The sequence below is a fragment of the Panonychus citri genome, unplaced genomic scaffold (genome assembly GCF_014898815.1).
Source record: "Panonychus citri isolate SS breed McGregor unplaced genomic scaffold, ASM1489881v1 Contig00001, whole genome shotgun sequence".
Taxonomy (NCBI): domain Eukaryota; kingdom Metazoa; phylum Arthropoda; class Arachnida; order Trombidiformes; family Tetranychidae; genus Panonychus; species Panonychus citri.
This window is the reverse complement of record NW_026515406.1, coordinates 2,268,748-2,279,548: the sequence shown is the minus strand read 5'-3', so window position 1 is coordinate 2,279,548 and position 10,801 is coordinate 2,268,748. Positions and strand designations below refer to the sequence as shown.

Here is a 10,801-nt window from a genome sequence, read left to right as displayed (position 1 = left end):
GATTTTTACCAATAAATTAACTTGTAACAGTTAATTTACATTAATGATGATGATGGTAACCATGATAACAGAAACAATGAAGATAAAATAATAGACAAAACCAAGGGGAGAGTAAACAAATTACGAAGATAAAACAATAATTAGAAACCACAAGCAACAAAATTAATTGTAATAAACATTAATTGTAGAAGAGAAAAGTTAATTAATATAAAAACAATTAGAGAAAACGATTTAATTGTTTGTCGTTCAATCAACTGTTTACATAAATTAGAAAAGAACAAACAAAAAATTCTTTTCTATTTCTCTGTCTACTTTTCTGTCTATTTTTCTATTTTCTAACTTAACCCTTTTGCCTCCATTTTCCTTTGTCATCATTTACTTTTTTCTTTCTCTTTGTTAATGTAGCAACTTTTTTATTAATTTCGCTGTGATTTAATTGATTTGATTTTTCTTTTTTTTTGATTTTGTGTCGAGATTTTTTTCTTAATTGTGTTGTCTACAATTACGAGGTGTCAATCAATTTGTCAATCATTCATTTAAATAGAGACACTATTAACCCTTAATGTACCAGTGTTACTTTAACTCTATCCATCACTACCATCATTATCATCAATCATTTGGGAAATACTTGACCCCACCAACGCCTTACCTTAAATTTTGGCTATTCCATAGTCCCCTTAGACTGTTTTGTTCTGTTGCCGATTATTTGGTTAAATTACCTATTGTTTTATTTGGAGTAATCGTTGGTCACTTTTTTGGTTGATTAGAAATAGAGAGAGAGAGAGAGGAAAATGACCATCGCCACGGATTCTGTTTCTGTTACTTCTTCTTCTGCCAAAGGCTCAGCTACTGCTGCTCTTATGAATGTTCTCAAAGGTAATATTGGTACTGGAATATTATCTATGCCTATCGCTTTTAGAAATGCTGGTATTATGGCGGCCATTTTTACGCTTCCTCCTATTGGACTGATTTGTATCCATGCGATGTTCCTACTGGTCAATGCTAATCGTAAACTTATGGAAAAACTTAAAGTCTCTGAGCTAAGCTACGAAGAGGTAAATTTCTATATTTGTGTATTTGTGCCTCTCAAACTCTTCCGAACATTTTGATTAATTTAATCAGCTCTCAATTTTAATTTTCTTCAAAGAAAACTTATTCTAATTTTCTCCTTGTGAAACATAATTCAATTGATCCATGCAATTATCGGTGATCATTATTTGAGCACCTTTAATTGCTTCCTAATGTATCAACTAATAATTAGTAACTATTATCAAGGTTAATTTTGTTAGTTTTCCAATCAATGAGAAGACAAACATGATAGATTCTATCATGCTGATTACTTGATCAATTGATCATCGGTGATTCTATTCTTTGTCAATTTATCAATTTGTAATTAAATTTAGATTAAAAATAATCTAAATTGTTAAAAATTTGTTATATTACATTTTAGTCTGTGAGGTCTGATTAATCAAACTGTTAACTGTATTATGTAATTGCTAAGCTAATCATCTGTGCTTTCAAAGCACTTCAGTTGAAATTCAGAAGCTATTAGTGAGATTGATAACAAATAATCAGTTAAACCATAATTGTTACATGTTTATATAATCAACAATAACAGATTTTTTGTTACACAACAACAATTAGTTATTCAATCATATTACCGAATCAACAATTAACTTAACCATTTCAAGAACACTCAGAATCAGCTAAATCATTTGTTTAACTGAGCATCGAAAAGAAAATATTAAATTTTCTTCCAATGTTTAGATTATCAAATTTCTGTGATAAATATAAAAATAATTACTTGTACTTTTTATGCAAATCGTGACAATTAAATGTGGAAATTAAACTTTTTCATTTAGTTCTCGAAGCAGAAGAAAAAATTTCAAAATCATTAATTGATTTGTAATTTGATTCATAGACAATGAATAGTTTTAAATATCAATATTGATTCATTAACATGATCACAACTCATTTGATATTTTGGATCATTCAATCTGGTCTGTAAATAACTAAATCTAATTACCATTGACAGATTTAATTGCTTCAATGTTTTTAGAAAAACTTTCCATGAACAGTTAATAATTAACTGCTAAAGTTTCAATGATGAATCAATTGACTCAGCAGAATTGGATTAACTATTAATTTTTTTTATGAAATTTGATCTCAATATTTTTCTCCGCCCGATTGAATTGAATTAATCTTTATTTCTTATTTTCTCATATAACTCAGACTGCCGCTAAAGCATTTGAAAATGGTCCACCCCAACTTCGTCCTTATGCTGGACTCATAACTAAATTGGTGTCAACATTTTTAGTAATCACTCAATTCGGAATAACGGTAGCATATATTTTATTTGTAGTGGAAAGTTTTCGAAAGGTATTATCCAATTACGCTGAAAATGCTGAGAAATTTGGTATCGAGGTTTACATCATGGCTTGTTATCCATTAATGTTGGCTCTCAATTGCATTAAAACACTTAAATATCTTGCAATTGCTTCAGCAATTGCTAATTTACTACAAGGAATTGGACTTCTTGTCGTGCTTGCTAATTTAATTCAAGATCTTCCACCGATAACTACCGTTAAATATACGAATTGGGAATCATTTCCATTATTTTGTGGAACTGCTTTTTTCTCCTTCGAAGGTATCTCAATTGTAAGTTTCGAAACTTTTTACGATTTTTAAGTCTTATTAATACTTCTGAATTATCTAATTCTATTTCATTTTTTTAGATCTTACCTATCAAGGATTCCATGAAGCGAGCAGATAAATTTGGTGGCCCTTGTGGGGTTTTATCAATTGGAATGCAAATTGTCACCGTGTTGTATTGTATTATAGGATTTTTTGGTTACCTTAAATTTGGTGAAAATATCGCCTCCACCGTAACTAATAATCTTCCCTCCAAAGTCATCTATGATATTGTACGTTTGATGTTTGCTGTTTCGGTTTTTCTTTCATATCCATTGCAAATGTTTGTACCGATCAATATACTTTGGCCAACATTTCAGTCCAAATTGCCATTGAAATGGCAAAAGATGGAAATTTTTAATGTAATTTATCGTGGATCTTTAGTTATGTTTTCATGTGAGTTTTATACTGATATTTTATATTTTAACACGAAAATTATTATCATAATTTCCTTTCTCTCAGTTCTCGTAGCTTCATTTGTGCCTCATCTTGACCTTGTTATCTCTCTGGTTGGTGCCTTCTGTAGTTCTTCAATTGCTGTACTATTTCCACCGGTTATTCATTACGCTGCTTTCTGGGAGCATCGAGAATCGTATAGTAAACTCAAGTGGAATTACATAAAAGTAAAAGCAGTCCTTATTTTCATCTTCGGAGCGATTGGATTTTTCCTTGGTACATACACCAGTGTATTAGCTATTTGGAATGCACCTTCAGAATCTGATAAACATTGAATTAATCATTTTTATACTCACCTACTCTAAGTCATCTTGCTCATCATCATTATCATCATCATCAAAATAATGACAAATCAATGTTATATTTAAAATTTTTAATAATTTTATCGTTGAAGATATCAAGTTAATTTTTATTATTATTGTGATTTAAAGTTAGATTTGTTTGTTAAATTTATTATTCTATTTTTTGATGTAAAGACAATAACGTTTTCTTTGTATGCATAAACTTTGCATACATACAAGTTAACGCAATAATTAATTTCTTAACTTTGGAGACATAAACTCTCTCAAGGTAACCTGATTGTGTCGCTATTTGGACTCCGATCATCCTGTAAATTTGTGTGGTCACAAGAACGGGAGCCTGGACCTCATTGGGTAACAATGGGATACCATTTAAAGCGGTGGTTGCATAATCATCGGCTAAATTAAGCATCTTGAGTGCGTAATCTTTTAGTTTATCTTGACCTAAAGACCAAGGGTTACGATCAACCTTTAAAAGTTTCAACTCTTTCTCCGGACAATCCATGTAGTTTGTTGGTACATAACAACGGCCCAAAGTAACGGAATCAGTGACAATATCACGAGCGATATTAACAATTTGTAAAACCTAACCCAAATTAATTGAATAATCAATTGAATTATTATTGATTGAATTGAATTAATTGTGATTTATTAATTGATTGAATCTTACTTGTCCCATTTCCTTTGCTCTTTCAACCATAGCAATGTGATCATCAGTAACTCCGTTAGGAAATTTTCCGCTTTTGTAGCACATAACAAATGTACAAAGAATACCAATAGATGAGGCAACATAAGAGGAATACTCAAGAAGATCACTTTCTGTTTCAACTGTTTTATCCTCGATATCCCAAGAATAGCCTCGAGCTAATTCATAGAAAGGTTCAGACGGAAGATAATAGACAATGTGAGTTAGCGCTCGAAAAGCGGCCAATTCATCTTTAGATAAACAACAAGTAAAATCTTTCCAATTGATTTTCGGTTTTTTCCTTGGATCCATTTTCGTTGGTACATCGTAGGTCCACTTTCTATTTCCACGATCGGCAAATAATTGATCGAGAAACTTGTTAATTATTGATAATTTTTCTCGTCGAGTTTTAATTCCTTGTGAATTATCAATCATATCATCAGTAACTCGAGCAAATCCATATAATATACTCAAGTCAATTCGAATACCTGAATTAGCAAATCAGTAATTGTTCCAATAGTATTAAAGCAAATACTTTTTAAATTATTAATATTTGTATGTTGTACGATAATAATGTCCATAAATTGTACAACAATCAGCTATGTAATTTTAATTTTGTTCTGGTTCTAATTCATAAATTGGCTTATTTTAATAGTTTTGTAGTTTGAACTTTTCAGAGATTTGATTTTCTTAGAAAATTTTGCTTACCTGAATGAAAGGTTGAAGCTGCAGCAGTAAATGATTTAGATGAATGATTAAGGACTTTAAAGCAAACAATTAAGTCCTCGAGTCGTTGTTTAGGTAAATTTGGTTCGTAAGCAGCAAATGCGAAAAAAGTTTGTTTAAAATATTGAGGGAAATTGGAAAACGTTAACGATGGACTAGTCGGGAATAGATCGGGATAAAGGTCAATTGTACATTTGGCTTTATCGAAAGCACAATTGGCTAAAATAATTAAGAAATTAACTATGGTAAAGAAAAGCGCTTCTTCGAGTGGAAGTTCGGGTACAACGAACCATTCGATTGATGTAGCAGTATTAATATGCCAAATTCCTTGACGAAGGGAAAATGTATCAACCCAACAGAGATAAATCGAAGGGACAATTAAACTAATTGCTACCGTTTTCCATTGGGAGACAAAATAATTACCCGCTCCAAACCAAAGGAAACACAGAACTGGACATATCCACCAAAGAAGTGACCCAAGGTAAAAGGTCTTTGTCCCTGGGATACCAATAGAAGCACCGATTATTGTGATGACCAAGAAAATCGCACAGGGAATGTAACGAATCAAATTAAATGAGATCAGGTTAAAGTTCAAATGTAAACACGGACTGACCATCGCATACAAAGTATTGTCCACAAAGAGGAAAGGACAGTTTGATTATGAAAAGGCATATTCCTCATATGGAACCCAACCAATAACACCAAGAACGCGGTCAATCGGTATGACCAAGCATCGTGATAAACGATATAATTGTCCCAAGGAATCGTGTAGATGAGGCACAGGCAGAAATGAACGATAGTTTTACAAATTCGTGGACATTTAAAAATGGACGTAAAATCAAATACTCAATCAAAATAAACGGTAAAGTAAAATAAACGTGGACATCAAGGTAAGTCCAGACCATGTTGATTCAGTTATTCAATTGAACCATCGATATCTAGTTCTTGCGTTTAAATCCACAACAGGAAAACTTATTTACCATGCAAATCAATTTAAATTGTCAATTAGTCTCACTGATTGAGTTGATTAAATTTTCTGCTCATTATTATCAATCTATTGATATTAAACTGCATTTGACATTAAACTATTAAGTTTATTAATTTAGTTTGACTAACGATAATTATTCAGAAACTGAATATTAGACTTTTGTTCAATTTTTATAACTATCGGGTGACCGAAAATGAGTGAGCATCTCACGAACCTTAAGTTTTGGACCCACGTTTCTATACATTTTAAGAAAGTAAATTTGACGCTGAGTCAAAATACTTTTTCTAGGACGCACGGTTCTCAAGATATCGAGTGGCCTGAAAAGCGAACGGTTGACTTTGGACTCAAAATTTTCGGTCAAAAGTTATTCTTTTTGACCTATTATCTCATATATCTAAGCTCATCATTATCTGAAGTAAGGTTATTGAGATCTAACATGGCCGAAATCAACGAAAATTGCTCTTTAACTTTCCCATTATAAATTTCTCATAGAGAAAATCGCGATTTTGGCCCCTAAATAAGAACCACAGTTGCACTTGAACTTCGAAAATTCTGAAAAAATTCACGATTTATAATTGATCGATGGCGCTTTCAATGGCGTTTGAAATTTTATTCTAGGACCTACCATTCTTGAGATGCTCACTCATTTTCGGTCACCCGATATTATTAAAAAACTATCACAATCAAAATTTTTGATTATCAACAATAATCACAACGCTAATGTGATTTACTATCAAATTAAACTAAATACTTTTGTTTGCGAACTGTATTTAAATCTTATGTTCAACTTAAGGAAATTAAGCTTAATTGATTGATTCGATTAAGATATAATAATTTAATTATTCGAGTAGTGATTAAACAGAACATTTAAATTACAAATAAATTGATTTGGTTTTCTTTTGAATAAATTTAAATCTAACTTGAGATAATTTCTTAGTCAATGATTATCACCTCAATCAACCTTTTCTATACCCAATAGTTAATTAATTGTTCCGTTGATTAAATGAAGAAAAATAAGTAAATAGATTAAGTTTCCGATGAATCAAATTGTAAATTCTCAATGTCAAGAATTAGGCTCAATTGTATGTTATTCCTGTAATTAAAACTTCGAGGGTTAATCAAGGTGAAAATAACTGTTGTCCAGTTTGACCATATAAAAGATCAATTCATTGAGCAATAGTTTGTGAGGATTCTGCTTGTCGAGAAAAAATTGATCAGATCAACTTGATCTTCATTGATTTGCAATTGAAAATCAACACAACACAAAATGGTGAAAGTTTATTGTCTAAAATGTGATAATGAAAATGCTATAGATGGTGAATATCGACGATGTTCAAGTGACTGACCTCAAGCTGAAGGTCACAAATATAGTAAATTATCATTAGATTAATCCAATTGTCGTTGTCAACTATTTCATTTCATCATAATTAGAGATTAGATTTTGACTATCATTGGGTATTTCCTTTTTCAATTAGATAATTTCCTTGTTTTTTTCAAATGAATTTCTCATGAGTTCTGGTGATTCTGAAACTGACTTGATCTGAATTGAATGTAATCATCACTAGATGGATAATGGATTGAGAATTCTGATCTTATGTGTGCTCGATTGAATCGATAAATTTATTATTCTATTTTTTGATGTAAAGACAATAACGTTTTCTTTGTATGCATAAACTTTGCATACATACAAGTTAACGCAATAATTAATTTCTTAACTTTGGAGACATAAACTCTCTCAAGGTAACCTGATTGTGTCGCTATTTGGACTCCGATCATCCTGTAAATTTGTGTGGTCACAAGAACAGGAGCCTGGACCTCATTGGGTAACAAAGGGATACCATTTAAAGCGGTGGTCGCATAATCATCGGCTAAATTAAGCATCTTGAGTGCGTAATCTTTTAGTTTATCTTGACCTAAAGACCAAGGGTTACGATCAACCTTTAAAAGTTTCAACTCTTTCTCCGGACAATCCATGTAGTTTGTTGGTACATAACAACGGCCCAAAGTAACGGAATCAGTGACAATATCACGAGCGATATTAACAATTTGTAAAACCTAACCAAAATTAATTGAATAATCAATTGAATTATTATTGATTGAATTGAATTAGTTGTGATTTATAAATTGATTGAATCTTACTTGTCCCATTTCCTTGGCTCTTTCAACCATAGCAATGTGATCATCGGTAACTCCGTTAGGAAATTTTCCGCTTTTGTAGCACATAACAAATGTACAAAGAATACCAATAGATGAGGCCACATAAGAGGAATACTCGAGAAGATCACTTTCCGTTTCAACTGTTTTATCCTCGATATCCCAAGAATAGCCTCGAGCTAATTCATAGAAAGGTTCAGACGGAAGATAATAGACAATGTGAGTTAGCGCTCGAAAAGCGGCCAATTCATCTTTAGATAAACAACAAGTAAAATCTTTCCAATTGATTTTCGGTTTTTTCCTTGGATCCATTTTCGTTGGTACATCGTAGGTCCACTTTCTATTTCCACGATCGGCAAATAATTGATCGAGAAACTTGTTAATTATTGATAATTTTTCTCGTCGAGTTTTAATTCCTTGTGAATTATCAATCATATCATCAGTAACTCGAGCAAATCCATATAATATACTCAAGTCAATTCGAATACCTAAAAGAGTAGCAAAAGAATAAAAAACCAACAATTAAAGTTAATCAATTGATCAGAAAATTGCTCTCAAATTAAAGGTTAATTTTCCATCTCTGTGATTAGTTAATTGTATTAAGTGTTCGAGTGATAATCACATGTAATTCTTGTGTAGTTAAGTGCCTTAAGACTCAATGAAAGTTTTGAATATTGTCAACAATTAACTCTACTGATATTATCGAGACTTTGATTGTTGAGTTTAAGCCTTCAATGGGGTTTTTGATCAGATTACAATTTAATCTTGTCTCTTGATTAACTGTCCTTAGGAAATTAATAAGCGGTTCTAATAACTGATCACAATACAATCAAATTGTGATCACATTCACTTAATTCATTTTAATTTTAATTTCAAGTGTTTTCGTTAAGGTCTAAGTTTTTTTTATCTACCTCAACAATTTAATCTGCTTGCTTAACAATTAATTGATTTACAATTGCAGGTAAAGAGATATATACTTAATCCATTCATTGATATACTTAATTGCTGTTCTAGAGACAACAATTTGTTTCCAAGACACAATTTAATTAAGTGCAAGATACACTAATTATAATGATAATCTAAGATAGTCTCATTTTTTTTAGATCTGACAATTAATCTGATCAGTTAATTGAATTATAAAATTAAAACTAATACATGTGAAGTTGATTAACTGCACTTGACTTTGTCTGGTTGATTGTAACAATCAACTAGTGTTCAACATGAAATTGTGAAAATAAACCGCGATAATATAATTGATTATTTAAATCAATTACCATTGATAATTTAACTAACAATTTAAGTGTGGATTGAGTTAACCAATTAAAGGTAATTAACTCCAACTAATCAATAATCATGTAATAATTGCTAACAATAATATGATCATTTGAATTATCTAAGTGAAACCATGATAACAAAATGCTGTTGGTTATCGTTGATTGTTGGTAATAAAACCGAATCAGTTAATTGTTGAGAAAACTTTTCTTACCTGAATGAAAGGTTGAAGCTGCAGCAGTAAATGATTTAGATGAATGATTAAGGACTTTAAAGCAAACAATTAAGTCCTCGAGTCGTTGTTTAGGTAAATTTGGTTCGTAAGCAGCAAATGCGAAAAAAGTTTGTTTAAAATATTGAGGGAAATTGGAAAACGTTAACGATGGACTAGTCGGGAATAGATCGGGATAAAGGTCAATTGTACATTTGGCTTTATCGAAAGCACAATTGGCTAAAATAATTAAGAAATTAACTATGGTAAAGAAAAGCGCTTCTTCGAGCGGAAGTTCGGGTACAACGAACCATTCGATTGATGTAGCGGTATTAATATGCCAAATTCCTTGACGAAGGGAAAATGTATCAACCCAACAGAGATAAATCGAAGGGACAATTAAACTAATTGCTACCGTTTTCCATTGGGAGACAAAATAATTACCCGCTCCAAACCAAAGGAAACACAGAACTGGACATATCCACCAAAGAAGTGACCCAAGGTAAAAGGTCTTTGTCCCTGGGATACCAATAGAAGCACCGATTATTGTGATGACCAAGAAAATCGCACAGGGAATGTAACGAATCAAATTAAATGAGATCGGGTTAAAGTTCAAATGTAAACACGGGACTGACCATCGCATACAAAGTATTGTCCACAAAGAGGAAAGGACAGTTTGAATTATGAAAAAGGCATATTCCTCATATGGAACCCAACCAATAACACCAAGAACGCGGTCAATCGGGTATGACCAAGCATCGTGATAAACGATATAATTGTCCCAAGGAATCGTGTAGATGAGGGCACAGGCAGAAATGAACGATAGTTTTACAAATTCGTGGACATTTAAAAATGGACGTAAAATCAAATACTCAATCAAAATAAACGGTAAAGTAAAATAAACGTGGACATCAAGGTAAGTCCAGACCATGTTGACGCAAGTTAAATTGTTATTGATTAAATGTGATCACGTTTGTAATCAGTTTTGATTTGAAACTTGCGTAGGTGTTAATTGTCATTTAATTTGTACAAAAAAATCAAATCAATGCTTTGAATTTGAATTGTTTTCAGACAATCTCATTGATGATGATGATTCGTTATCTAAATCACCATTCCGACCCCCTTGTCTTCATTTGATTATCATCATTGATTCTTAGTCTCTGTAAATATACATGAAAGTATTGAACTTGATACTGAGAGAGGGAGATGATGATCATCATGATGATCATGTCGATGATTAAGATGATAAGTTGAATGATGAGGATGGAAAATTAGACAGAGAGAGAAAGAGATGAGGAGGGAAAATTATTTCCACATTG

At 31.7% G+C, this 10,801-nt stretch overlaps 2 protein-coding genes and 1 pseudogene across 2 annotated transcripts; 1 reads left to right on the top strand and 2 right to left on the bottom strand.

Moving 5' to 3' along the window:
• The first annotated feature begins 177 nt into the window (after nucleotides 1–177).
• LOC128392162 (proton-coupled amino acid transporter 1-like) lies at nucleotides 178–3,661 on the top strand. Its single transcript, XM_053352179.1, has 4 exons — nucleotides 178–1,055; nucleotides 2,233–2,658; nucleotides 2,736–3,087; nucleotides 3,154–3,661. Exons 1-4 carry the CDS (start codon nucleotides 792–794, stop codon nucleotides 3,420–3,422), a joined length of 1,311 nt encoding a protein of 436 aa, XP_053208154.1. The 5' UTR covers nucleotides 178–791; the 3' UTR covers nucleotides 3,423–3,661.
• On the bottom strand, nucleotides 3,601–5,777 carry LOC128392062 (uncharacterized; annotated as a pseudogene).
• Nucleotides 5,778–7,437: 1,660 nt separating this feature from the next.
• LOC128397835 (uncharacterized) lies at nucleotides 7,438–10,617 on the bottom strand. Its single transcript, XM_053358601.1, has 3 exons — nucleotides 9,486–10,617; nucleotides 7,985–8,487; nucleotides 7,438–7,900 (listed from the first exon to the last, which is right to left on the bottom strand). The coding sequence occupies exons 1-3, from the start codon at nucleotides 10,411–10,413 to the stop codon at nucleotides 7,469–7,471; spliced, it is 1,863 nt and encodes a 620-aa protein (XP_053214576.1). The 5' UTR covers nucleotides 10,414–10,617; the 3' UTR covers nucleotides 7,438–7,468.
• Between the last annotated feature and the right edge of the window lie 184 nt (nucleotides 10,618–10,801).

Coding starts and splice junctions, on each gene's coding strand:
- LOC128392162 (XM_053352179.1), top strand. CDS start 792: ATGACCATCGCCACGGATTCTGTTTCTGTTACTTCTTCTTCTGCCAAA. Junction 2,659..2,735: donor CCTTCGAAGGTATCTCAATT/GTAAGTTTCGAA, acceptor TCATTTTTTTAG/ATCTTACCTATCAAGGATTC. Junction 3,088..3,153: donor ATCTTTAGTTATGTTTTCAT/GTGAGTTTTATA, acceptor CCTTTCTCTCAG/TTCTCGTAGCTTCATTTGTG.
- LOC128397835 (XM_053358601.1), bottom strand. CDS start 10,413: ATGGTCTGGACTTACCTTGATGTCCACGTTTATTTTACTTTACCGTTT. Junction 8,488..9,485: donor AGCTTCAACCTTTCATTCAG/GTAAGAAAAGTT, acceptor CTACTCTTTTAG/GTATTCGAATTGACTTGAGT. Junction 7,901..7,984: donor GAGCCAAGGAAATGGGACAA/GTAAGATTCAAT, acceptor AATTTTGGTTAG/GTTTTACAAATTGTTAATAT.